This window comes from Benincasa hispida, chromosome 4, assembly GCF_009727055.1.
Source record: "Benincasa hispida cultivar B227 chromosome 4, ASM972705v1, whole genome shotgun sequence".
Taxonomy (NCBI): domain Eukaryota; kingdom Viridiplantae; phylum Streptophyta; class Magnoliopsida; order Cucurbitales; family Cucurbitaceae; genus Benincasa; species Benincasa hispida.
In genome coordinates this window covers 46,885,152-46,911,870 of record NC_052352.1, presented here as the reverse complement: position 1 = coordinate 46,911,870, position 26,719 = coordinate 46,885,152, and the positions used below count along the sequence as shown (strand labels likewise).

Here is a 26,719-nt window from a genome sequence, read left to right as displayed (position 1 = left end):
TATGGGTGAGAGTGGCCAGATTGCCAACTCAACATGCCTACCTTTTTGGGGATTTGTCTGATTTGGGAGCTGGGAATTCAATTACACAAGATGGAATTTACTCCTTCCTCGAAGCAAGGATAAGTAGATAGATTGCTCCCTTAAAGGTTGATTTCGGGTCTTGAACATAGTGGCCAACACTTCTCTTTAGAAGAGAGGACTCAATCACAGTAGGACTATGACTTATGTTCATTAGAGGGATTAATGATTCTTAAGAAGTTAGATGTAACTACAGAGGCATTACGGTTATTGGCCTAGTTGTACTTACGAGCGATCTGTGAAGGGTTATCGCACTATTGATGGTTGATATGGACATAAAATATATCTATAGTAAGGAGAGTGTAGCTGTTAGAGTTTAGTAGAGTGCCTAGAAGTTAATGGATGGTGGATCTCATCACTATAGAGTTTAGTCAGTTATTCACATACCATTGGAGCTTCAAGCTACAGGTCCATAAGGTTCCCTTGGTAGCTCAATGGATTCAAGTTGAAAATCAGTTCTTGGTGTTGACTTGAAATGTTCAAATTGACAAGAGGGAATTTGATTATATATGATATGATCAGTGTGATGTATGAGATACATCAAGTGGAGGGTTAATGTAAATGAGATTTACATTAGGTACCATGAAATAGACAAAAAACTATGGTTTATATGTTTCCTGAGATGAAATATTAAAACTTTAGGTTATAAATATAATATGGTAAGTTAGCTATCATATATATTTATAATAATATTAATTATTGGATAATTATATCTTTTCCTCTAATAACCAATTGAGTGAGAGGTTATTGGTGGTTTCATGGTAACCATGAGATAAAAGGAAAAATGTTTACCTAAATTTAGTAAGATGTTGCTAGAGTTTTTATTCACAGAAAGATCTCACGGATTGTTGTCAAGTGAATTGGATTCACTAAACGATAGTTGAAAAAGAGACTAAACGATCGTGGAGTGACATAATACGATAGTTCACTCAGCTAGTCGTAGCTAAACGATCACAGTGCATTTTCTATATGATAGCTTACCTTATTCTAAACGATTGAACATTCATCTATACGATAGACTCTCGTCATCTCCCACTTACTTAATTGTCTACACGATTGGTGGTGTCTTCACTCAACTTGAATAAGGTCAAGGTTTTGGAGGTCGTTCGTTGGGTTTGTGATCTTGAAGATTGTTGAATTCGTGGTTGATGTGGATCGTGCTATGTTGCGGTCATTGTACTCAAGCATTCGTGTGTTGCTATCTTGGAGATTGAACAAGTGTTCGTGATCGAGGGAGTTTGAAGATAAGTCTTCAGAGGTATGTATAATCTTTCCCTTGATCTCTTTGTAAAGTATGCTGTAGTTTCGTATTGTGCATGACCTGTAAGTTTCCAGTTCTTGACTATAATTGTATATGTTCAATATCGAATAAAATTTGGAACAATCATTCCGTTGCTCATGGAAATCCGCATGTCAGATTTCCTTCAATTGGTATCAGAGCCAGGTTGTTCTGATATTCCAAACTTCACTTTTGTTTCGAACTTCTTTTACAGTCGTAGTTTGTTTTCTGCATTTGCGTTTAAGTGTTAAATGCTTTTTTGGATGGTGTTGGTGAATGTTTACAAGTTAATTGCCTCTGTTTAAAGATTTCTTTTGATTACAAAGTGTTAATTTGTAAGGGCCCCTGTGTTTTTTGGCATAATTAACAAGCAATCGAGTCTGTAATTCAAAATGTTTGAGTTTTTCGAGTTCATGATGAAGTTTTGAAGCATGGAGATGCGGTTCTCAGCGAAGAAGAAGACCAAGAGTTGGTTGTATCGTGTAGCCTCAGGTAAACGATCATTGGGATTTGGCTAAACGACCGTGTAGATTTTTCTATGCGATCGTGTAGTATGTACTAAATGATCGTTTAGCTAATGCTAGACAATGGGGTAAAACGTTTACTCTATTGTGTAACGTTGGTTGCTCGATCGCGTAAACGCTGAAGGTAAATGATCGAGTGGGAGCATTTGATGCTCATCGTTTAGTAAAGATGTGTGCACTAAATGATCGTGTAGTTAGCATACCTCATCGCATAGTTACTGCCTACACAATCACGCAGTATACGTTACTTTGGCACTCGCTCAGCGATCGTTTAGACGATTGTGCTTCACTGCATCGTTGTCGTTTAGATGATCGTTTGAGGTTTGCGTTGTGCGTTGTGCGCTGCACGATCGCTTACCTCATGTTTCATCGCATAGTAAAAGGTACACGATCATATAGCTCTGGAAACGTTGGTAAACGATTGAGTAAAGTGTTTACTCTTTCGTGTAGGCGATCACTCGATTTTGATACACGATCAATGGAGACGCGGACTTCGACCTGACGATTCAAGACCCAGTTCGCCTGTTTGAACCAGTGACTCTTTGCTTGTGTAATAGTTAGCTTTTAGTTTTGAGGATTTTGAGGCTAATTATCCCCGTTCATCAATTTTTGTTTAATATACATGAGATGTATGTGGTTTATATGGCATAGTATATGACATATAGATTTGAAAGTCACCTTAGGTTGTGCAATTATTCATGCATCATGTATTATAAGTGTTATAATATGGCATGATGAAATTACTAGAAAGCATACACATTCATCATGAAATATAAGAGTTATATTTATGCATGTAGTAAGCATATTCATGCATCATCTTTATATTATAAGCGTTATAGTATAAGGGTGAATGGAAGCATGTTTTGCTTTGTTCGTTGTTGTTTTGTATAAGAGTTATATAAAAGTAGCAATGAATGAACAATGGATGGAGCATGATACTTAGGCTGTTTGTAAAAGTTATGAATGCCTTTTATGTGTTTGCTTCGTATTGTGGATGGTTTTGGTTGTTTATGTTATAAGCATCATAATAGAAATTAGAACTAAAATCAATAAGAAAGAGTTGCATCCGAACTTAGGCAAACTCATTTTTAAAAGGGTTTTAAAATTGGATTAAGATAGACCTAAGTTCAAGGTTCTAATAGGATTAGCAATCTAGTTTAATCTTTTTAAATCAGTTTAATAGGATTAAATTGATTGACATAAAAGATTAAAATTGTATTAGATCTATCTATAAGGGACCTTTTGTCTAAGGCGGGTTCTGTCTAGGTTAGGGTACTTAAGGCTTGCCAAGATATACGCTCGGGCCTTCTCGTTCGCCCGTGTCCAGCACTCATACACTTCTCGAACATTTCAAGTAGCGGTAGGAGGTGGACTAGGAGAACATTCCTCCGTAAGGATAAAGAGGAGATCATCAATGATTAGTATCATGTTAATGGTGTTTTTCCAACTAGCGTAATTTTCGCCAGTCAATTTATCAGTGGCAAGCAAACTAAGTGTAGCGGTAGCCATATTAAAATTGTTGAAAAATGAACAAACTTAAATAGGTCTACTTGCATTAAACCACTTTTAGAAAACCAATCAAGTTTTAGCAAAATAGTTTTAGTGTCCCTAAGTGATATCTATTTTGCAATGATGGTTCAATGAGGCAGGACAAAAGTCATCTAGAATGATCAAGTGCCTTTTCACTGAAATGAGACAATCTCATCCATTAGACAGAAACAACTCCTTGTAACTGAATCTAATAGTCACCATTGTTCGGACTAGAATTTGTTAACATCCTTAACAATTCTGTGTAAGTGTAACCCCTCATTTTAGGCCCTAGAGTCCCTCCCTAATGAGCCAACCTTAGGAAAAAATTAATTAGGACAAGAGGCTAAAGCAACCTTATCAATTTCTGGAGATCAAATAAGGAGTTGTGGAAAACTGCCATCCTTTAGGGGGATACCTACGATTCCACGAGGCGATGCACAAAAACTTTATCCAACCTAAAGAGACTGTGGGATATGTTGTCACACGTCTCGCTCCCATTTACTATGAACATTCTCTCCATTCACCTTAGTATTGACTTACCCAAATGCTACCCATAGGGGGACAATCTCAGATTGCCTCGAGTCAGAGGATAGATCTCACGGTGTGAACTTTTAGGGAGAAACGTGTAGAGATTAAAGTGAAGTATCATATACCCCATTTACCTCCCACTGAATGTTCTACCTAGGGTACATTAACTTAGAAAATCTAGCTACTGATTTTATCTAAGTGATTTGTTTAATTTGTTAAAAAATAACACTTATTTTTTATGATTAAACAACTTTGATTCAAGTCTTATTAAACTCTAATAGACTTTCATCAAATTTGCATGCATGTAACAAATCTATCTAATTCACCTTTCTAGTTAGGTTCCAAAGTAAGGTTGTGACGTTTCCATCGACTTAAGTATCCCAGCCTAGCCAAAACCAACCTTAGCCAAAAGGTCCCTTATAGATACATTTGTTACATATTTAATCTTTTATTAGAATTAATTTAATCTTATTAAACCGATTTAAAAGATTAAACTTAGATTTCTAATCTCATTAGAAACGTGATCTTAGGTCTATCTCAATCAAATATTAAAACTCTTTTAAAAAATGATTAAAGTCTAAGGTTTGCATGAAACTCTTTATTATTGATTTTAATTCTAATTTCATTAATTATAACACTTATAAAAAAATGAAATAATTAAAACTATTCAAAATTGCAAGCTAGACATACATAAGTTATTTATAACACTTATAAATTAACCTAAGGTAGTATCATGTTTTATGCAATGTTCATTCATTACTAATATATAACTTTTATATAAAAAAGTAATGAACTTAGAAATAGCATACATTCAATACATACATTCAACCTTATATTGTAACATTTAACCTTAGAAATTCCATCATTTTTTTGCCTCGTTTTCTCCAAAATTTTGCCACGAAGCATCACGAATGACTCAAAACTTTGAATACAGACTCGATTGCTTAATTATGCCCCAAAACATGGGCCTTTATAGACCGAAAAAGTAAAAGAATGCCATAAAATAATACAGTCCAATCCCGAAACATCCATTAATGCAAACCACAATAAAAATTATTTATCTCATGAACAGATCGAATGCAGTAAAAAAAATCTCCCTAAAGTTTGGAAAATGTATGGAAATTAGGATCAAAACTTGGCTCTGATACCAATTGAAGGAACCCTTTGAAGGGACCTTGAGCGGAAGTAGGATCGCCCAATTTCCCAAAATTTACAGAATTCAAATTTTACAGTAAAACATACAAATTATGTATTGAAAATAATAAAATACAACATGCTAAAAAAAAGAAGAGAATAAGAGTTTAAAGGCTTGCCCTAGAAAAACCAATCTTCACGTAATTCTCTTCTTTATGCAAATCACGAACATAATCCAAAAATGGCCAATTGGACACCACCCATTGGAAACCTCAGTATTCTCTAGGTAGAGAACCCAAGAGAACCCAAGAGGTGTGAGCTTGGTGATTTTGGATTAAGAGGGAGGGATTGATTGAGAGGAAGAGATGAGGTGCAGAGGAAATGACTTCTCTGTAAAAACACATAACTCACTTTTGTGTCAACCAACCCTTTTGCACGAAAAAGATGAAGAAGAATTTGGAACCGTTTTCCACTCATATAAAAAAAATGGAGAGAAAAGGAGGGAGGGAAGGGAGTTATAACTCCCTCCCATTAATAAATTCAAAACATAAATAAATAAAATAAATTATTTATTTAGTAAGTATTTTAATATATATTATTATGATAACTACCTTATTCTATAATATATATTAAACTATATGTTATATCAAATATAATATATAACCTATAGTTTTAATGTTGTATCATATACAATATATCCTTTAGTTTATTTGCTCTCACTAATGACATTTAATATAAATCACATTTACATTAAATTTAACAATATGAATTCAATTCATATAATTAATATTTGAATCATATTCAAATATTTATTCTCTCTCATAAATAGTTAATTTCATAATGTATCAAATATATTATGTACTTATTATCACATATAATTAAAATTTAATTAATTATATCATATATAATTAATTCTCGCAATTAATTTGAACAATTCAAATTAATCCAAAACTGATTCTCATTTATTCCCGTTGAGCTACCGAGGGGACCTCATGGACCTATAGCTTGAAGCTCCAACGATATGTAACTAATTAAACTCTTTAATTAAATTATTCACCATCTCTTAACTGTTGGGCACTCCGCTAAAGACCGACAGCTGCACTCTTCACACTACAAATATATTTCTATGTCCATTGGATATAACCAATCAACAGTACAATGACCTTTCACAAATTACTCATAAGTACAGCTAAGCCAGAATTACCATTTTGCCCCTATAGTTACATCTAATTCCTTAAGTACTATTGATCCATTTGATGAATAATAAATCATAGTCCAACTATGATTAAACCTTTCTCGGGCCAGGAGAGGGTGTGGCGCCACATTATTCAAGCCCTGGAATCAGCCCTTAAGGGAGCAATTTATCCACTTGCCCCGACATTGGTGAAGAAGTAAATTCCTTTTTGTGTACCTGTGTTCTCAGCTCCCCAATCAAATGAATTCCCAAAATGATAGGCTTGTTGAGTCAAGGATCTGGCTACTCTCATCCATACAAATTAAAGGACCGTCTTCATAGGCAGGAGTTCACAGCTCACTCAGGATTCAGATCATGTTCCCCATGGTCATCCTGGTGAAATGTAAGTCTCTATTAGGAATGACTTTATATAATGAGACTAAACATTTTGTGGTCCGGTCCTATTCAAACTTATTTTTATATAATATCCCACTCACATGTCTCCACATGAATGATCATGATTAGATCATTTCTAGCACTTTACAACAATTGTAACATCTACAAAGCGGGCCATACTCGTAGAGTCACCAGGATAAAGTATCCAACCTTATCAATCTACTACAAACCATTTAGGTTATCACTTAAACATGATCCACCTGTATGTCTCTGTTGGGGTTGATGCCCTAAATTCTCGTTGGATTTTATTGTTTGTAAACACAGTATTGAACAAACGCTTGTGATGTAATAATATATGATTTTTTCTTCATTATTGTTTATGGAACATTGGATGTTTTAATTGCTTTACCACAAACCAATAAACTAAGATCCCTGGTTGTCGTTGTAACTTAAGCATGTATGTAGAGACATACAAGTGGATCATGTTTTAAGTGATAACCAAATATCCATAGGAGGGAAACCTTATCCTGATAACGCTACGGATGCAACCCGCTTTGTAGAATAGTTACAAGTGTTGTGACTTGCTACAGATGATTTGATCTTGATCATTCATGTGGAGACATGTGAGCGGAGGCGTCCTATACAAAGGAATTTGTATAAGACCAGACCACAAATTTTTATAGTCTCGTTATATAACGTCATTCATGACAGTGACTTCACTTCACTAGGATGACCATAGGTAACATGACCTCAATCCTGAGTGAGTTGGGAACTCTTGCCTTTGAGGGCGGTCCTTTAATTTGCATGGGTGCGAATGGCCAGATCGCCGACTCAAACCTATCACTTTGGGGATTCGTTTGATTTGGGACCTGGGAACTCAGCTACACAAGATGGAATTCACTTTTTCCCCGAAGTAGGGGTAAGTAGATAGATTGCTCCCTTAAGGGCTGATTCCAGGGCTTGAACGATGTGGTGCCACACACCTTCTCATGGACCGAGAGGTGTCCACACATAGTAGGACTATGTTGCATTGTTCAGTAGAGGGATAAATGGTACTTAAGGAGTTAGATGTAACTACAGGGGAAAAATAGTAAATTGGCCCAGCCATACTTATGAGCATCTGTGAAGGGTTATCGTACTATTGATTGGTTATATCCGATGGACACAGAAATATATCTATTGTGAGAAGAATGCAGCTGTCGGTCTTTAGTGGAATGCTTGACAGTTAACGGATGGTGGATCTCGTGACTAAAGAGTTTAGTCAGCTATTCACGTACCGTTAGAGCTTCAAGCCATAGGTTCATAAGGTGCCCTTGGTAGTTCAATGAATTCAAGTTGAGAATCAGTTTTTGGGTCAGTTTGAAGTGTTCAAATTGACAAATGGGGGTTTGATTATATATGATATGATTAAACTGGTCAATTATATATGATATAGTTGACAAGATGTATGCGATACATTAATTGGAGGAAAATGATATAAATATGATTTATATCTAGTAGAGGAGAAAAGGACTATGGTTCATATGTTGCATATCATGTGACATTAAACCATAGGTTATAAATATAATATGATTATATTTATTTTTTAATTAAATGATTATGGGATAATTGTTGCCAATTTTTTCTCCATAACCGAATGAGATAGTGGGAGGTTGCATTCAGTTTTCGTAACTGAAGAATAAAATGAAAATGATTTTCATTTTGCAAAAGAGCAGATATTCGCTCACCGATTGAGTACACTACCTATCGCGTAGCAAATCGGGAGCATACACGATAGATCAAAGTTTACTAAACGATCGTGTACACACACGCATTTCCTAAACGATCGCATAGAATTACCTAAATGATCGTTTATACGATCAACCCCAGTTTACTACACGATCGTGTACCTCTACCTAAACGATCAAGCATCTGTCTATACGATAGACTCTTGATATCTCCCACTTGCTTGGTCGTGGTAAACGATCGTTCCTTCCTCATTCCCTCTACCAAATCCAACAGAGCCCACACCTCCTGGATTCTCACTCCGAGAATACTGAGTGTTTCGAGTGGTGGTGTCTTCCTTGCTGCCTTGTTCATGATGAGTCCGTTCATGGGTAGACGATAGTGAGATTTAGTGGACAATTGGTTTGGCTTGCACAGCGAGAATGAGAAGTGCAACCCGTTGACGAGAGCAAGATTTAAAGGCGAAGAAGAGTTCTTCAACTGGTATGTATCTTGCTCCTTTGTTGTGTAAAGTTCAAAGCAAAACCATAATTTGTTGTTAAATGCATAACTTGTATTCTTGAATGTGAATGCGGTATTTTTGTCACAATGAGTTTAGAACGATCTTGCTTTCGCTTAGAGGTACTCTTTGATAAGAGTTCCTTCAGTCTCTATATATATGTTTAAGCTATAAGATAACTCTGGATGTTAGTTTATTGGTTTGTGGTTAATGTAACTTATTTTTGAAATAAAACATCACACATTTTATTAGATAAATAAAATGTTTGTACATTACAATTACAAACTATGGGACCCTATGAGATTTAGGGCATCGACCCCAAACATCTACTAATTCTTCCAATATTCTTTTTCCCCTCCCCTTGGTGAAATCTACACCAATTGCCATGGATTACATTTAGCCAACAAACTGGGGAGTGAGCAGATTATTGTAAAATCTGATTGCTACGAAGCCATCAATTTAATTTTGAAGAACACATTCTCTCAACAAGAAGTTCGTCTATGGCTAGAGGAAATCTGGAAATTATCTTCTGCTTTTAATACTATCTCTTTTGAAAATGTTCCACGTGGGTTGAATGCAATGTCTAATTGTGTGGCTAAAAGTAATATGCACTAATGGATGTCTAACAGTATTTATCACTAACAGACAATATCATTTTTCTATATTTGTAAATATTTCAAGCAGTTTTATCATTTAAAACATTTACCCTTTAAAAACAAGTTAAAATGTTTATTATTTATATTATATTTACATTGGTCATATCTTTTTTTTTTTTTATTATTATCTTTTTTATATTCTAGAAGTTTCTTTACAATATAATGAAAATATCGATTCAACCCCTATAATTTATGTCATATAATTTTAATACATTTTGTGTAGGAATAATAATAATAATAAAATAGAAAATTATAAAAATGACCCTCGAAGTATGGTGATAGTTGCAACTATACTCATAAACTTTTCATTATAAAAATTGAGCATTCAAAGTTATACATGTATTAAAATTGAAACCTCAAACTTATAATAATGGTAGAAATTGAACCACAATTGTAACAATTAAAAATTTAAGGGTATAATTGTAAATATCACCTTACTTAAGGGGTGGTTTTTACAATTTATTTTTTAAAAAAATATAAAAATGGAAAAACAGTAAAAAAAAAAAAAAAAAAAAAAAAAAGAAGATATTCGGGCATCTCCAAAATATCCGCTCACGAGTTTTAACTTTTTGTCACTGAAAAATAAAAATATTATTAAAAAAAATAAAATAAAAGTAAAGTAACAAACAAAAAAAGGTTTTTAATTTTTTCAGATTGCCAGCGAGGATTCGAAGACGAGGGGGACCCATTAAAACAACTGACCGATTAGCAGCTGCAACGTAGCGTCCGTTCACCGCGACCGGAGGAGAAATTCCAGATCCACAAAACTCACCTTCCATTTCGCTTCTATTTATGCAACTACCTACCTCTTCTTCATCTTCTTCAATTTCCTCCCCCCTTCTCTTGATTTGAATTTGATCGCACTCAAAACATGGCTTCCTCTGTCGATTCCACTGCACTCGAGCTTTCTCAGCTTGGAATCAATGAAGATTTCGTTTCCTCTGTTCCTAATTTACGGAAGAATCTCCACCTTCTATCTCCTGAACAGGTATGTGTGCTAATTTGTTGATGTGAATCAGGTGTTTTTTAGTTATTGTGGTGTAATTTTGTTTGGTGGTGATGGAATGGAACAGATTGAATTGGTGAAGATATTGTTGGAAATGGGGCAGAGTCATCTTTTTGAACATTGGGCCGAGCCTGGCGTTGATGATAATGAAAAGAAGGCTTTCTTCGACCAGGTCTTTCCTTTTTGTTTTTGACTTCTGATATTTTTTTTTTTTCGCTTTTCTTTTTCAGTTGTCGTGTTCTAGGGGGCAATTGGTTCTTTCTTTCTCTACAATGTATTATTATTATTATTATTATTAATTGCTTTATTTATGGAACCTGGTGTACGGTTGTGGAATGAGTGGGTTTCTTCACTTTTGATTTTTTGGAATTAATGGACAATGCCATCAGTAAATCAAAATGAACTATTTAGGTTAGGATTAAATGTTATATCGATTCAACTATACATTTTTAAGAGAGATTAGAAGCGAGAGAGAGAGTGAATAGAAATTGAACGGAAATTTTATTTTGCTTTACATTGAAGGAAATAAATCATTATTGCTATATCAAAGGAAGTAACTGAACTAAAATAAGGAGATTCTTTTGTCTTTTGAAGTAAAAAGTGTCCTTAATTTCTTGAAGGTTTAATTTTTACAAATTTCATCCGTGTTTTAAGTTTTGCTTTTGTTTCATTTTATTTTCTTGTGCTACTGTTTCTCTGGTGGAAAAGATCCTGAAGCGATTTTTCTAGTGCCTAGGATGCTCTTTAATTGGATATTTCATTGCAGGTTGCTCGGCTTAATTCTAGCTATCCTGGGGGGTTGGCCTCCTATATCAAGACTGCCAGAGGACTCTTAGCAGATTCCAAAGCAGGAAAGAACCCATTCGATGGCTTCACTCCCTCTGTAAGTAAAAAAAAAAAAAAAAAAGAAAAAGAAAAAGAAAAGAAAATTATACCACTGGAGAACAGTGCACTCTCTTTGCTGCTGTAAATGGGCAATGGACGTTAACAAATAGTAGAGGAAGCTTTTGGTTTAGCGGGAAATTTTTCTTATATTTTATTTGGAAGTGATGAGATATGTATGTTAAGAATTAAATTGCACTGTAGCAATAAAACCTCTATCTATTGTAAATTTTTTCTGGGATGTGAAACTACTTTCACTGAAAATGAAATGAACAAGATCAAAGTCTACAAAGGTCAGATAATTATAAAAATTTTATTCAGTTTGGATAAATCACCGTGGTGATACTAGTGTCAAGAAATTAAGAACATAGATCATTTTGAGGTGTGAATTTAAATTATCTATTGAGCATCCCGAAATCCTGATTCATAGAATTAGTTTACTTAACTAAAGTAATTATTTACAAGTAAGTGAACTGTAGCATCCTAAGTTACTGCGATAGCAATTTTTTATTTTTTATTTTTTCAATTTTTTCTGTTATGGCGAAATATCCTCAATTTTCACCATCCTTTTAGTGATGTGTTTGGTAATGGACTGTAGTTAACAAATAAAGTTTCTGTTGATCTCGGATGATGACTTTGTAGGTTCCAACTGGTGAAGTTTTGACTTTTGGCGATGATAGCTTTGCCAGCTTTGAGGACAGAGGTGTAAGAGAAGCCCGAAAGGCTGCATTTGTTCTTGTTGCTGGTGGGCTTGGGGAGCGGCTAGGATATAATGGAATTAAGGTGATTCGTCTAACTTCACGTGGAAGTTCTATAGCCAACGATTTGTGACATATTCTATATCTTTCCATTGTTCTATGTTTCAAGATTTACATACATATTTCAGGTGGCTCTTCCAGCAGAAACCACTACTGGAACATGTTTCTTACAGAGTTACATTGAATACGTTTTGGCTCTTCAAGAAACTAGCAATAGACTTGCAGGTTCGTCATGCTAATACTATGGCCATTTGGGTATTCCTAAAGTTCTATCTTGTAATTTTTTGTTTATGACCAGTAATTTTTAACTCTCCAGTCCCTGGGGAACTTAAGCATGCAACATGTTAACATGTTTGAAAGGCTATGAATAGGATGATATCGAGCCTTGTTCTCAAACCCACCTCATTTCTGAGCAGTGGCCAACCATATTGAGCTTGATGCTGTGGCTTAACAAATATAACTGGAAAGTGGCCCTTAAATTAGAGCAATTATATTTAACTGATGGAAGAACAAGTAATTCTGGATTGTAAGCACAAGACCAGAGAGAATTGGAAGTCTATGAACAGTCATATTTGAAACATGCTTGCGAGGTTAATATGTAGGATCACGTGAACAAAGAACACTTGAAAGACAACAGAGTATGATAAAGCAGTATATTTTTTAGGACTACATTGTCATTTTGACTGGGATGGTGCTTCCTGCTACTTGGAACTGAACATTTCTGAAAGCTTGGGTATATTTTCTATTTGAACACTGGTCTAGGGATATCCATATATCCTATCAAGTTTAGTCTCTTTAGTTCATTGGGTTTTAGGAAGCTTGTCAGAGCTCAGAATATTGCAGCTGTGGTTAGATTTGCCATAAGTTTGTTGTCTCACTGAAGTGGGCAGTTGCCACTTTTCCGTGCATGGGAAGTGACAATATCTTTTCTTTTTAACTTTGTAGGTGAATGTCAAACAGAGATTCCTTTTGTAATAATGACATCAGATGATACTCATACACGTACAGTAGAACTGTTGGAATCAAATTCTTATTTTGGAATGAAACCCTCACAAGTTAAACTTTTAAAACAGGCGAGTGTTTTATATGGTTTGTTATAGTAGTTTATTTCAGTTCTAAAATAACAATTCTAAAAAGATTTACCTTCTTTTTATCATAGGAAAAAGTTGCTTGTTTGGATGATAATGAGGCCAGGCTTGCCGTTGATCCACATAACAAATATAGGATTCAGGTTTGCTTTACGCTCTCTCTCCTTCCCTTTCTCTCTCTTTTCTGTCTGGGGGTTTATGCTAAATATATGTCAAATAGTCCTTGAAGTATATGCCATTTTTTCCAATTTTATCCCCAATGTTAAAATTTTAACCAACCCCCTTCTCAATATTTTCATTGAAGTTGAAGAATGGAACGACATGATATTTCAAGTACCGTATGATTACTTTATCGAGCGAATTCGCTTTTCTTAATCGGGTGAGATGAGATGTAAAGTGCCTTATGATAACATTTTAATATTTTATTGTTTGACCTTTTAATTGGGATAGTACCATTTAGTTTATATATATAAAATCTGGGGTGTTTTCAAAAATAGAAAACAAGGGAAACTATTTACACAAAATAGCAAAATTTAATATTCTTTGATAGAGATTGATAGAAGTCTATCAGTGTCTACCGGTGATAGAAACTGATAGAAGTCTGTCATTAATACTATTTGATAGATGCTGATAGAAGTCTATCATTAATACTATTTGATAGATGCTGATAGAAGTCTATCAATGTCTATCAGTGTTTTGTTTGCTATTTCTGTAAATAGTTTGACATTTTTTCTATCTGTAAAAATTTTCCTTATAATATTTTTTTAGTACAAGCACCATTTAGGTTTTAATTATATCATAGAGGAGTGAGGTAAATATTCAACATAAAAAGGATAAACACACTTAGAAAAAAATGTTCTACTACTATGTACTTTAGTTTGGCTACCGTGTCCGTTTCCAACACACCTACACTTTGTGAACATGTAGTGGAAATTTATTAGCACAATAAATGTGTTAGACACTAGTTGAATGTGTGTGTGTTTTTTTTAAAACAAAATGTCAATTGAAATAATGAAAAGAGGCTAATGATTGTAAGACACTTTTTGAATGCTTGTTATCTATACTAGAATAGATGCATAATAATATATGAAAAATATAATAAGTTGTGAGATCGAAAAATATCACTCATTTTTTAGCATATAAATGTACACACTTATGACTTTGAATTTTGTTTTAGTACCAAAATGGTAAACAGTTTAAACAGTATATATTTTAATAAACACGTCTTTGTTGTGCTTGTGTTCTAAATTTTTGGAAAATGTTGTCATGTTGTGTTGTGTCGTATCCTTATTCGTGTATCTTAGATTATCTCATATCTTATCCCATATAAGTTAATATTTTGTTATTTAATTTCAACAATGTTTTTGGATGTAGTGTTTTAATTGAAATAGTTTTGAAAAAAGAGGGATAGGCCTGCTTCAAGAAGCAAATGATATATTTAGCCTTCTTACAATATATAATATACTATGTTCACCCTCAAACCTTTCTCATTTCATAGACCAAGCCTCATGGCCACGGGGATGTCCATGCACTTCTGTACTCTAGTGGCCTTCTCAAAAATTGGTAAGGCATATGGTCTTAACTTATACTTCTCATGACCTTGAGCTCAATTTTCCTCTAGAACTTGTTCTTAGTATTATTAGATGGTCATTTCATGTGTAGCTATAATCTTTCTAGTTATAAAGTTGGTTGGTCACATTGGTTATGCTTGCTGATCCTTAGCACATAGTACCACTGTAGGACAGGGGATGGAATAATAGTAAACAATATTTATAGGGTTTCGTTAACAAAATTTGTTTGTGAAGTTTTGAACTTACAAATGAGATTATTTTGAGATGTTTGTTCTGGATAATACTTTCTTAGTTTTGTTAATAAAATGTCTGTCTGGTAGTGCCATGACTTCTAAGTTTAAAAATTCTCTGCGAAAAAGAAATCCACCATCCACTTCCTATTTAAATAAAAACATTACTAAATAGAGGCTTTTGGCCATGAAGGGAATAGAAGATGAGTAATCTGAACTTTGGGCTGCAGAATTCTATTAAAAGAACTTTGGAGTGATGAATTTGAGCTTTATAGCTAAAGGCATCAAGGTCTGTAACTGGAATTATGTTGTGTTAGCAGTTGAAGTATTTCTGCTAGGATTGATTCACGTTGGATGGGATTTTCTTTTATTAAAATTTGGCACCTTTCAAGAGAAGGAAACCAATGAATTTTTTAAGATAAGTTGTTGCCTTTTGATTCTTTTTGTATTGGTCTCAAACCTTTCGTGTCTTGGTGGGTTCCAAATCATTTCAAACTCTTTTGTAATTACAAGATTCTTTTCAAGTTCTCATTGTAAGCAATTGTAAGGCACTTATTCATTAGTTTTTGGGAGGGGTTTCCTCTGCCCAGGCCCTAGGTTATTCTTTTGTGGCCTTGTTTTGGACTTTTTTACTACATATCTCGTTTCCTATAAAAATAAATTTCTTCTATTAACCTTCTTTATGTATTGCATTGTTTTATTGTTTGGATGATTTCCTAAGGCACAATGCTGGTTTAAGATGGGTTCTCTTTTTCCAAGATACAAATGGGCTTCTATTCAAGGTTTGGCCTTAGACCATCCAAGTCTTTTGAATATCTTTGAACTTGTAGCTATTATAATTCATTCTCTTTTACTTGGATTATGCAGGCAATTCCAGCTTCTTTGGGTGTAAGTGCTACAAGAGAGTACCATGTTAATTCTCTTGCTGTTCCACGCAAAGCAAAAGAAGCCATTGGTGGAATTACTCGTCTTACACACGCTGATGGTATTATCAACATGCCTTGTTAATATTGATTTTCTGTGCTTAGACATAGAAAGCTATTATTCCTCTGCATATTATGAGAATTCAAATGTGTAATAGTCAGCCTACGTGCACAAATAAGAATCCATGTTGATATTTTTCTTTAATTTCTAGTGGATCTTTAATCTTTGTCTAATGTGGATAACCACATTTTTTTTATAAGAGATAATTTCATTTATTTATTTTGATAGAAGCAACAACTTTCATTGACAAGAAATAATTTCATCGATGTATGAAATTAACAAAAAGGATTTACAATCCATGGATAACAGTGTTCTAAATTGATAATAGTGCAAGTGTGAGGTAGCCAATAAAACATGGGGATCTCAACTTTTACGGCCTTCTTGTCTCTTTACCTCTTGAATTGTTGTATAAATTCATTGTCACCATGTGGGCAAGGGTCAAATGCCAATTATTGGTTGCATTTTGTTTCATTCTACTCGTCAAAACAACAAAACATGCATTTCATAACAGATAATTGGTGTTATCAAAATAGAAACATTGCGATGAACATATTTTTAATCTTTCACATATACGATAGTGGTAGCTGTTATGTAATTCTTACCCTTAGGGTTCTTGAAAGTGTTCTATTTGATGAAATTTACGTGCTGGTACATGAGTACTTGATCCTGACTTCCAAAGGATAACATATGAAGCTGTATTTTTTTCCTTTGTTAGGGAGGTCTATGGTTATCAATGTGGAATATAATCAGCTTGATCCACTGCTTAGAGCAACTGGATTTCCTGATGGTGATGTCAATAATGAAACCGGCTTCTCTCCTTTTCCAGGAAATATAAACCAAGTAATCTTCTCTCAAATATCCAACAGTTCTTTTTCCCTTGTACAATATCTTACAGTTTTTTTTCTTCTCATATGTGTCCACTGTGTAAGTATTGGTATGCGTCCACTGTGCAAGTGTTGGTACTTGTGAAAATGGAAGCAGAGATGGATGCTACATCATCATTATGGACGATTGAATTTTAGTGTTAATAATTATCTAATTTCCATCGCCCTAGTTCATGTCATGGTATATATGAGAGTTGAATTTTCACATTAAGGATGGTGCGGGACTCCCATGAATCGTTAAATAGTTTAGTTAGTTGGCAGACAATCTAGCAAGTGTACAGGTTCAATTAACGGCTTTGAAACTTAGTGCAATCTATCAAAATGCTTTCAATATGTCTGGGTTACATGGTTAGAACTTAGAAAGTGAAGAAATCATTGTTCTGTGATTTTGTGCTGTTATTATATTGTGGATTGATCTATGCTTTGGTCTTATGCATGATTTGCACTTTAAAATATTTTTTGCAGCTAATTTTAGAACTTGGTCCCTATATTGAGGAGCTGAGCAAAACAGGAGGTGCTATAAAGGAGTTTGTCAATCCCAAGTATTTTTCTTGCCCCTATTTTTGGAGTTATGATATAGTTTGTATTTCTTTTGGTGGGAAACTCTTCCTTGTTTTCTTATCCATTGTTTCTGACATTACCCATTGGAAAAATTCATTTATTTTATTTTATTTTATTTTCGTATTTGAGAAGGATTCCGGGTTAAGTTCATTGAAATAGTCTGTATTCTTACCCAGTGGGATAAGTTAACCATCCTTTTCAATTTATCTCTCTATTTCTTTTGGTGTATTCTTCATTGGCCTCATAAAATTGTGATCTCCATTCTGTAACGGAAGTAACTTGCTGTATAGTTACTTAATATTAGCTTATTTAGAATCTCCCAATAATAAAATCTGTGCAAGAGATTTTCTTAGAATTCAACTTTGTTGCTTTGGAACTGCTTTGACAGTGGACCCTCCAGGTTCAAAGTTTGATAGGAATACCCCTTTACTTGGTTCAATGCTATTTATTAAAAGGTGTTGAATAAAATATATTTTCAATTTGAAAAAAAAAAAAAAAAAAAACTCCTGTTTTTAGAATGTCCTGCATTTATGAAAAATTAATAAGAACTTTCTTAGCTTTTGAATCCTGTAAATACATTGAAAATTAAACACTTTCATATTTTTTAACATGCTCATGGTAGCTGAAAGAATTCATCTTAAACAAAATTTCAGATATAAAGATGCTAGCAAGACTTCTTTCAAGTCCTCAACCCGATTGGAGTGTATGATGCAAGATTATCCAAAGACATTACCTCCATCAGCTAGAATTGGATTTACGGTAATTTTTCTTCTCTTAGGAAGTAATGCAGATTTTCGAAAATGTAAAGAGCAACTTGACTATCTGATTCTTTTAATTATTTCTTCCTTGAGTCCGGTAGAATTTTTCTTAATTCTTTAATTGATGAAATAATCCTTCTCACTAAATCCCTACTCATTTTTGTATTTAAGCTTTCTGTGTTCCACTTTTTCAGGTGATGGATACCTGGCTTGCTTATGCTCCAGTGAAGAATAACCCCGAAGATGCTGCTAAGGTAAAGTTGAAACCCAATAGCCCAATTTATTACACCAATTAGCAAATTGTTTATGGATATCGGGAACAAATTTATAACACATTTAATCATGTTTCCCTCTTCCATTTTCTTCTTGGTTTTGCAATCTCAAGACATTTTAACCCGAAAATGAATCCTTGATATCTATATCTTTTTTTCAAGACCTTTATATAATTGTTCTTCATTGATTTGAACTTTGAATATGTATATTCTATATATCTTTGTGTAGGCTTTCTTATCATTCAGAATTGTGGATTTTGTTTTGTGTAGGTACCGAAGGGAAACCCTTATCACAGTGCTACTTCAGGGGAAATGGCCATCTACCGTGCAAATAGCCTTATTCTCAGAAAGGTATCATCTGACAGCTCTCTCTCTCTCTCTCTAAAGAAAATGAGGAACTGCATGAAGAGTACAATCTTTTTGTTTTTTTGTTTTTTTAAATTACCAAGGCAATAGATTTTAGAGTCCTATAGAAGATGGCCATAATTACAGCCTAATATGAAGTCCATTTTGAAAAATGAGAAAGTTCACTCTTTTAATTTAACAAACCCAGGGAAAATGCCCTGCTATGTTTTTTCTGGAAAAATCATTTTTTTCTGCACTGCAGTCGTTAGGTTCTTTAAGTTCTAGTTGGTTCCTTTATTTTACAAGTTGGTTTTTTTTTTTTTTTTTTAACTCTTCCCTCTCGTCTCAACTTTTGATATACATTGATCTTTTGTTTTGGATGGGATGGTTCTTCTGGCTCGAATAATCTTGTAATATGTGTCCTGGAACTGCTCTTCTATGGTGAAGTGTGTTAATTCCTTTGTCTTTCTGCAGAAATATCTGTTCTCAGCTAGAGTACTTGATTTATTTTATTTCACTGTATGATAGCTGTGGTAACTAAAAATTGGTCTTCCATGTTACATAAAGGCTCTTATCTCTAAGAAATCAAATGGTGCATGAAAAAAGTATTAGCAGTGATGTCATATAAGCATTAGTTGCTGGTAGCTTCTAAGAAAGATGAAGCATGTAACTCTCTCCTTGGTATCTTAATTTTAAGCCTCCTTTTCCATCTTGCCAGGCAGGAGTTCAAGTAGCCGATCCAGTTGAACAAGTGTTCAATGGCCAAGAGGTTGAAGTCTGGCCTCGCATCACATGGAAACCGAAATGGGGTTTGACCTTTTCAGAGATAAAGAGCAGAGTTAGTGGAAATTGCTCCATTTCTCAGCGTTCTACCATGGTTATCAAGGGGAAAAACGTTTATCTAAAAGATCTCTCCTTGGATGGAACTCTTATTGTGAATACAGCTGAAGATGCTGAGGTATGCTGAGAGCAATTTTAATTAAATTCAAAGTTCTAGTAATTACGAACAAACTTGAGTTATTTTCATTTTCCCCTTCATGGTAAGATCTGCCCACAATTATAGAAGTTTTCTCTAGCACCTACAATTTCAAAGACTTTTCGTTTCGTCATCACCATCAAGCTTGAAAGCGTATTTATCTCTTTTGGTGCACTATTTCTAACTCCATGTGCTTAGAATTTCCGCATCCTGTTTAACTCTTTGCTCTATTCCATCAAGTATAAATATTAGTTTCCATGAGCATGTGTAGACTTTAATGTTTCAAATAATAGTCTTCCAATCTGTAGTTTGTTGATTGACGTTGACCTTTCACATCATCTAGCAATTATTATCTTAACAAAAACAAAAAACTAGTTAAACAGAGCTATTCCTGTATCCATTTTGGCAGGTAAAAGTGGAGGGTTCAGTGCAAAACAAGGGTTGGACACTCGAACCCGTTGATTATAAAGATACTTCAGTGCCAGAGGAAATAAGGATTAGGGGCTTCAGAATCAACAAAATCGAGCAGGAAGAAAGAAACTGAGACTTGAACTTCAGCCTGCAATACCTTGAAGGTGAAGTTCTTATTCGTGGCGTTTGTTGGACCAGTTTTTGCTGTGAAATAATTTGTTTTCCTTACCTTAGGAAAAGAAAATTTGTAACATTTTTGATTCTATAATAAATATGTATGTTAAGTTGGTCTCAAATAATTTGGTTGAGCAATAATAATATTTTGAGATGGAGAATGAAATTTCTATGATGCTTCTCTTTACCTTATATACCTTCCAATACCGTGACATAATTGAAACTTAGACTCATGACTCTTCATGTCTATAAAGAGGTAAGCCTGTAACCCCACCTCAAAAATAGCATTACTTTTTCCAAGTTTTGGCCTGTATTCATTCTCAAAACCGGCTTCTTAATTTCCACCACAATTATATTCTTCTGGCCAAATGCTATCTTAGAATAGAAAAAAAATAACTATATCTTTTCATTGACTCTAGGAAACTTCCTGGAAGATGAGGCCTTTCATCTTTTTGAATTAGTTGAACCTAGTACAGATTTAGTTTCATGTTGTATATAACTCTTTGTGATCATTAGGAAAAGAAAAGACGGCTTGTGGCTGTTGCAGCTCCAACTAAATTACGGGTAACCATATGTTGCGTGCCTAACTTATGAATTGATTCTCAACTAGAGTGAGTTTGGGAATGATATTTTTTGAGAATGTTTGATTAGACATCCAAAAATAGTTTTCAAAACTCTTAACAAATGTCAAAATATTATTAAGAGGAATAATATTTAGGAGCATCTCGTTATATTCATTTTTGTGTATCCTATCAAATTGTCTAACCATAACTTTGTCACATGAGAAATTCATTTAACATCTTTCTTAAAATATTATATATTTTTTGTGTGATGAAATTGATATAAAGATAGGTACATATCGGGATGTACCCAAATATTGCTCTTTAGATGCATTTAGTTGTGTCGCTCTCAAAAGTATTCTAGAAAAAATGCTTTTATTTGCAAAATAATATTAAGAACAATTTCTTGAGATTTTTATACAGAGGTCCTTAAATGATTAAAGATTCACCTAAACAACAAATGAAATTTAACTTTCTACTTACAACAAAGCACACTATCGTATTTTACATATCACATTAGAGATGATCATATCTATTGTAACCCTATTGTGATTGTCATGTGTATCGTGATCATTTTTCTCCACTCCACTACAATATTCATGAGACATGATCATCTTTAATATGATATGAAAATGTGAATATCATATTAAGACTATGATAGATATGATCATCTTTAATATGATATGTATAAAATGTGGTAACGAGCTAACTAACTAAAAAACTCAGTCCTTCCTTCTCATTGCCCGTCCATGAAATTTAATATAGAAAAAAACAATTAAATCTGTCCTATTATCCGACCAAATCTGATTCATTCCGAGATGAATGGAATCGGGCCAATGAAAATACAAAGAGGGGTCAGTTCTAGAAGTTGTCATTTGTCAAAGTCCGATCAAAATATCTCCAATTTTTCTACAAAATGTTAACGAAAACAATCTTCTCAATTCCTATTATTTTTTCAATTAAATTTTAGATCCAACGGACAATATTAGAGCTGACTATTGACTTCCAATAGAATTAAGACTTGTACGGTACTCATCATGAAAACGAAAGTAGAAACTTCCAGCAAATTTCTCCCAATATTTAATTTCAAAATTCTCCTCTCACCTTTACCTATAAAAGCTGCAGCAGGCGGCTAATTTATCATAAATTCATCGACAACAATAATTCCACACATGTCTTCAATTAGCCAAGAACAAAAAACCATGTCTTCAATTAGCTTCAACGACTTGCACAGGATCTTCAACAAGCTAGACAAGAACGGCGATGGCCTCATTTGCCTTCAGGAGCTCAAGTGGCTCTTCGATAGGATTGGCATCCAATTAACCATGGAGGAGTTGGAATCATTTCTAGAGAAACCGAGCCTCGACTTCAATGAGTTCTTGTTCTTTTATGAGTCGATATCGAAGCAAAACAAAGGTGAGTGCAAGGGGGGTGTGGGCTGTTTGCAAGATGATCATGAGGAAGAAATGGAGATTGTATATATGGCTTTCAAAGTATTTGACATGAATGGCGATGGCTTCATTTCTTGCGACGAGCTCGAAAATGTGTTGTCGAGGCTCGAGCTTTGGGACGCTAATAGAAATGACATCGATTATTGTAGAAGCATGATCCGAGCTTATGACACCAATTTGGATGGGAAGCTGGATTTTGAGGAGTTTAAGAACATGATGTTGCTTACAACATAGTTCTTCATTTAGAGAGTTAAAAAAAAAAAAAAAAAGGCCCCTTTGTTATTATTGTCAAGTATATGAGTTTTATCTGTTATTTACAAGTCCAACTTGAGAAGCATGTGGGTGGCTTCAAGATTAAAAATTTTGGTCATGGAGTTTATGTAATCATCTTTTAAGAAATATGAAAACTTGAACTTTTGTTTAGGATCAATGATTGTGGTCTTATATATACACACTTTCTTTTTTTCTCATCTTTCTCTAACCATTTGTATTATTATTTTATCTATATATATATATATATATATATGATTTTATTTGAAAATGTATTGAATTGTAATAAAATTTTGAAAGTCTCCTTTGATAACTATCAAACTTTTTATTTTCTATTTTTAAAAGCTAATTTTATAAGTTGTAAACTACTTGATTCATTTGTTTTGGAATGTTCTCAAAAATTCAAGTTAAGTTTTGTCATAACTCTTTGGTCTTGAAAACATTAGAAAAACTAACACTACAAGAAAAAGAGGCACTCCTGGTGCCTAAAACCGCCATCAGAAGATCCATCGTCGGGAGACGTCGTCTCTCAAGACGACGTAAGAGATTTGTTAGGAGTTAGAAACAACTCCCGACGACGTATACTAGTCGTCAAGAGATTGGAACTATCTCCCGGTGGTGGGACGTTTCCCATCGAGAGTTATAACTCCCGGATCTTTTGACGACTATCAAGGGTTGTCGGGAGATTTGGTATAAAAACTCAGATCATGCAGAAGGTAGATCATCTGCATTCTTCTTCCCCAAATCCCAAATCCTAGGCGAAATTGAGAAAGAGAGTTCGTCCGTTCACTGTCGAGAGTCCGTTTGTTAGCCGCCAAGAGGTCGTCTGCCGCCGCCATTGTTGAGAAAGAGAGATCGTCCTTCACTACCGTTGTTGAGAGAGAGATCATCGACTAGTTCCATCGCCCATTTGATTAGCTCCGCTGTCATCGGTAATGTCTTCTTTCGCCTTTTTTTTTTTTTTTATTTAGTTTCATTGTTGATTTGTTGTTAATTAATTTAAAGGGCCTCCAAGATTAATGAGTAGTCTTTGTCCTTTATTCTCTAATAAATTGTCTTAATTATTAATTATGCTTTTTGTCCTCTTGTTTTTTAAGATATAAGTTTTTTACCATTGAGAAAGAAAAGAATATATAATGAGGTGAAGATTGCTATAGATAGATGATATAATTATGCCACCATAAAATCACATATGGTAGTATATATTAATAACCAAATTAGTGACAATATTTTCTCTGTCATATAGCTACTAGACCAGAATTTTGTGATAGGATTTGAAATTTTATGTGTTCAAGATAGAAGTTTGAGGTGCTGCAATAACCCACTATAATTTCTTCTTCTTGATCTTTTTTTTCCCTTTCAAATAAATTTGATAACTTTATAATCCAGTACTAGCACATAGCTTTCTTATTTAACTAGCTTTGGAGTTTAATAACAAATAAGCTTAATCATTGAACTGAAATATTTGGATATTTACACATTTAGTTTGGTTAGGTTTTCCTATTATGCTTATATATGATCACATTCTTATTCTTAGAGATTAAAGTTGATCAACATTTTGTTTCTTCTTACATTTCATAGAATATATGTTTGGTAAACAATTTGGATGTGATGATATGAACTTTTGACATTTTAATTAATACAGGTTATTGTTTTGGATTACAAGTTGGTTAGAAAAGATTTACTTTTAATGATGAATAAAGAATGAATCAAACTAAAGAATAAGTTATCAGTGGAATATAGAGGAGTATCCTAATTTTTATAAATTAATGGAGTATTTGAGGTATTGAGTTGAGTTATGAAATATGAAGATAATACGTACGATTAAGAAGTCTGTGTTTGAGGTGCATAATTGTAGGTTGAAGTTCATTGATAAATGTGCAAAGGAGAAAAAAAAAGAAAGATAAAATTTTTCGACAAATATGTAAACTATAATAATGTTTTTTTATCAACTACTTATAAAGTCAATGGGCCAAACACCCCCTAAAATTTGAAAACTAAAAAAATAGTTTTGAAAAACTTTATTTTGTTTTTGAAATTTAATTTAGAATGGTAATGTGTTTCTAAGACATGTAATTTATAAAGAAACTATTATAATTTTCAAAATAGAAAATAAAAACAAATTGTTAACAAATGTGATTTTAATTATATAGAGATAAATTAATTATATAACAAAATTTAGATAATTTAAATGATAAAATTGCTAAAAATATATATAAATATAATAAAATATTATTATCTCATTAGTAATAGANTATATAACAAAATTTAGATAATTTAAATGATAAAATTGCTAAAAATATATATAAATATAATAAAATATTATTATCTCATTAGTAATAGATAATATATTGACTATTTATCACTACTACAATAAAATTTTACTATATTTCAAAATATTTTTCAACATTTTTTTATTTAAAAACAGCCCAGAAAATTTCTTTTAGAAACAATGAGGAAATAAAAAATTTTAAATAATGAATTTAGAATGCTGACGTCAAGATGATCACCGGTTTAAGATGTCAATTTTATTTCGCGTGCCAAACACACCCCAGATTCAATGCAATAATAGTTAGTAATTATTATTATTATTATTATTATTATTATTATTATTCGAAACTTCTAGGAAATTTGAGGTATGGTAAAAAATTTATCATCTTACAAGTTGGCAAGTCAAGACATATGATTGTTCTCGGAAGCCGATCCGAAAAAGTTCAAAATTTTTTCTAGTACTACGATACTATCTTTATTAATTATTTGTCATAAACGTAGTATTTTAAGAATTAGGTAGGTCTATCAGTAAATTAATAAATCATTTAATGACTTGTCATATAATGAAGGAGAGTAATATGTATTACTATAATACTAGATTTCTTTCCAAAAAATCTAGAACTAATAAAACATATTAATAATGAATAATAAAATATGATTAGTTCAATGAACTTCATATCTATATTGATTTGAGTATAGTATAGTCAGATTTTTGTAAGATTTTTCATGACAGTATTATCATAAAATATTATATTTACATTAGAAATTTAATAGATATTAAATATATAAAATAATGTTAAATTTATTAATTATAACGAAGAGGGAAAAATTGACATATCTTTGAAACCTACCTTTAACGAGGAAAACGATAGGAGCTCATGCTAATAATGTGTTATGAATTTGAGGAGCAAAATAGCGCACAATGAGAACACGGATATGGAGAAAATATAATTAGTAATAATATATAATAAAATAAATATAATATAATATATAAATATACACTACAAGAATTTTAGTTTTTTCCGACGAAACTTTTCCCGATGCCAAAAAACGAGTCGGGAGAGTCGATTTTTCCTAATGCTTTTGTGTGGTGTTAGGAAAAAGATAATCTCCTGACAAAAATTTGAATTGCATCGGGCGAAATCGGCTCTCCCAATGTCATTCTCTTCGACATAAACCACATTAATAAAAAGATTTGTTGGCTTCTCCCGACGCTAAGATTGCAGTGTCAAGAGATAGTGCGTATCCCGACGGTATAGACGAGGCAACGAGTTTAAAAAAAAGGTTGGGAAGATTTTATTAAAGTTCTCTTGGCAATGGTTCAAGCTACTGTCCAGAGAACGTACTTAGCCTGATGATTTTACAATCGTTGGAAGAAGGTCAATTTAAGAAAAAGGTTGGAAAAGTTTTATTAGAGTTATCTTGACGGTATTTTGAACCACTGTCGGGATAATGTACTTAGCCCGACGGTTTTGTGAGCATCGGGATAGGGTGAATTTAAAAGAAAAAGGTTTTAGAAATTTTATTAAAGTTCTCGCGACAGTTGTTCAAACTACCATAGAGAGAATGTACTTAGCCCAGCGGTTTTGCAATTGTCGGGAGATGGTCAATTTAAAAATAAGGTTGGAAAATTTTTATTAGAGTTATCCCGACAGTAGTTTGAACCACCTTCAGGATATTGTACTTAGCCCGATGGTTTTGCGAGCGTCGGGAGAGGGTGAATTTAAACAAAAGGTTTCAGAAA

The 26,719-nt window shown here is 33.4% G+C and overlaps 2 protein-coding genes across 2 annotated transcripts; both read left to right on the top strand.

Annotated features, from left to right (window-relative positions):
* Positions 1-10,394: 10,394 nt before the first annotated feature.
* Positions 10,395-20,595, top strand: LOC120075699 (UDP-sugar pyrophosphorylase). The gene is made up of 17 exons (XM_039029318.1): positions 10,395-10,511; positions 10,597-10,701; positions 11,296-11,412; positions 12,054-12,194; positions 12,298-12,394; positions 13,115-13,242; positions 13,329-13,400; positions 14,756-14,820; positions 15,780-15,840; positions 15,926-16,043; positions 16,758-16,882; positions 17,392-17,468; positions 18,141-18,246; positions 18,440-18,499; positions 18,788-18,868; positions 19,581-19,820; positions 20,248-20,595. The coding sequence occupies exons 1-17, from the start codon at positions 10,395-10,397 to the stop codon at positions 20,380-20,382; spliced, it is 1,845 nt and encodes a 614-aa protein (XP_038885246.1). The 3' UTR covers positions 20,383-20,595.
* Positions 20,596-22,112: 1,517 nt separating this feature from the next.
* On the top strand, positions 22,113-22,884 carry LOC120076029 (probable calcium-binding protein CML44). The gene has a single exon (XM_039029814.1). The coding sequence runs from the start codon at positions 22,156-22,158 to the stop codon at positions 22,666-22,668; it is 513 nt and encodes a 170-aa protein (XP_038885742.1). The 5' UTR covers positions 22,113-22,155; the 3' UTR covers positions 22,669-22,884.
* The last annotated feature ends 3,835 nt before the right edge of the window (positions 22,885-26,719 follow it).

Excerpts from the sequence above, each read along its gene's own strand:
- LOC120075699 (XM_039029318.1), top strand. The coding sequence starts at position 10,395 with ATGGCTTCCTCTGTCGATTCCACTGCACTCGAGCTTTCTCAGCTTGGA. Across the intron at positions 16,044-16,757 it reads TCGTCTTACACACGCTGATG|GGAGGTCTATGGTTATCAAT; the intron begins GTATTATCAACA and ends TTCCTTTGTTAG. Across the intron at positions 18,500-18,787 it reads ACCCCGAAGATGCTGCTAAG|GTACCGAAGGGAAACCCTTA; the intron begins GTAAAGTTGAAA and ends TGTTTTGTGTAG.
- LOC120076029 (XM_039029814.1), top strand. The coding sequence starts at position 22,156 with ATGTCTTCAATTAGCCAAGAACAAAAAACCATGTCTTCAATTAGCTTC.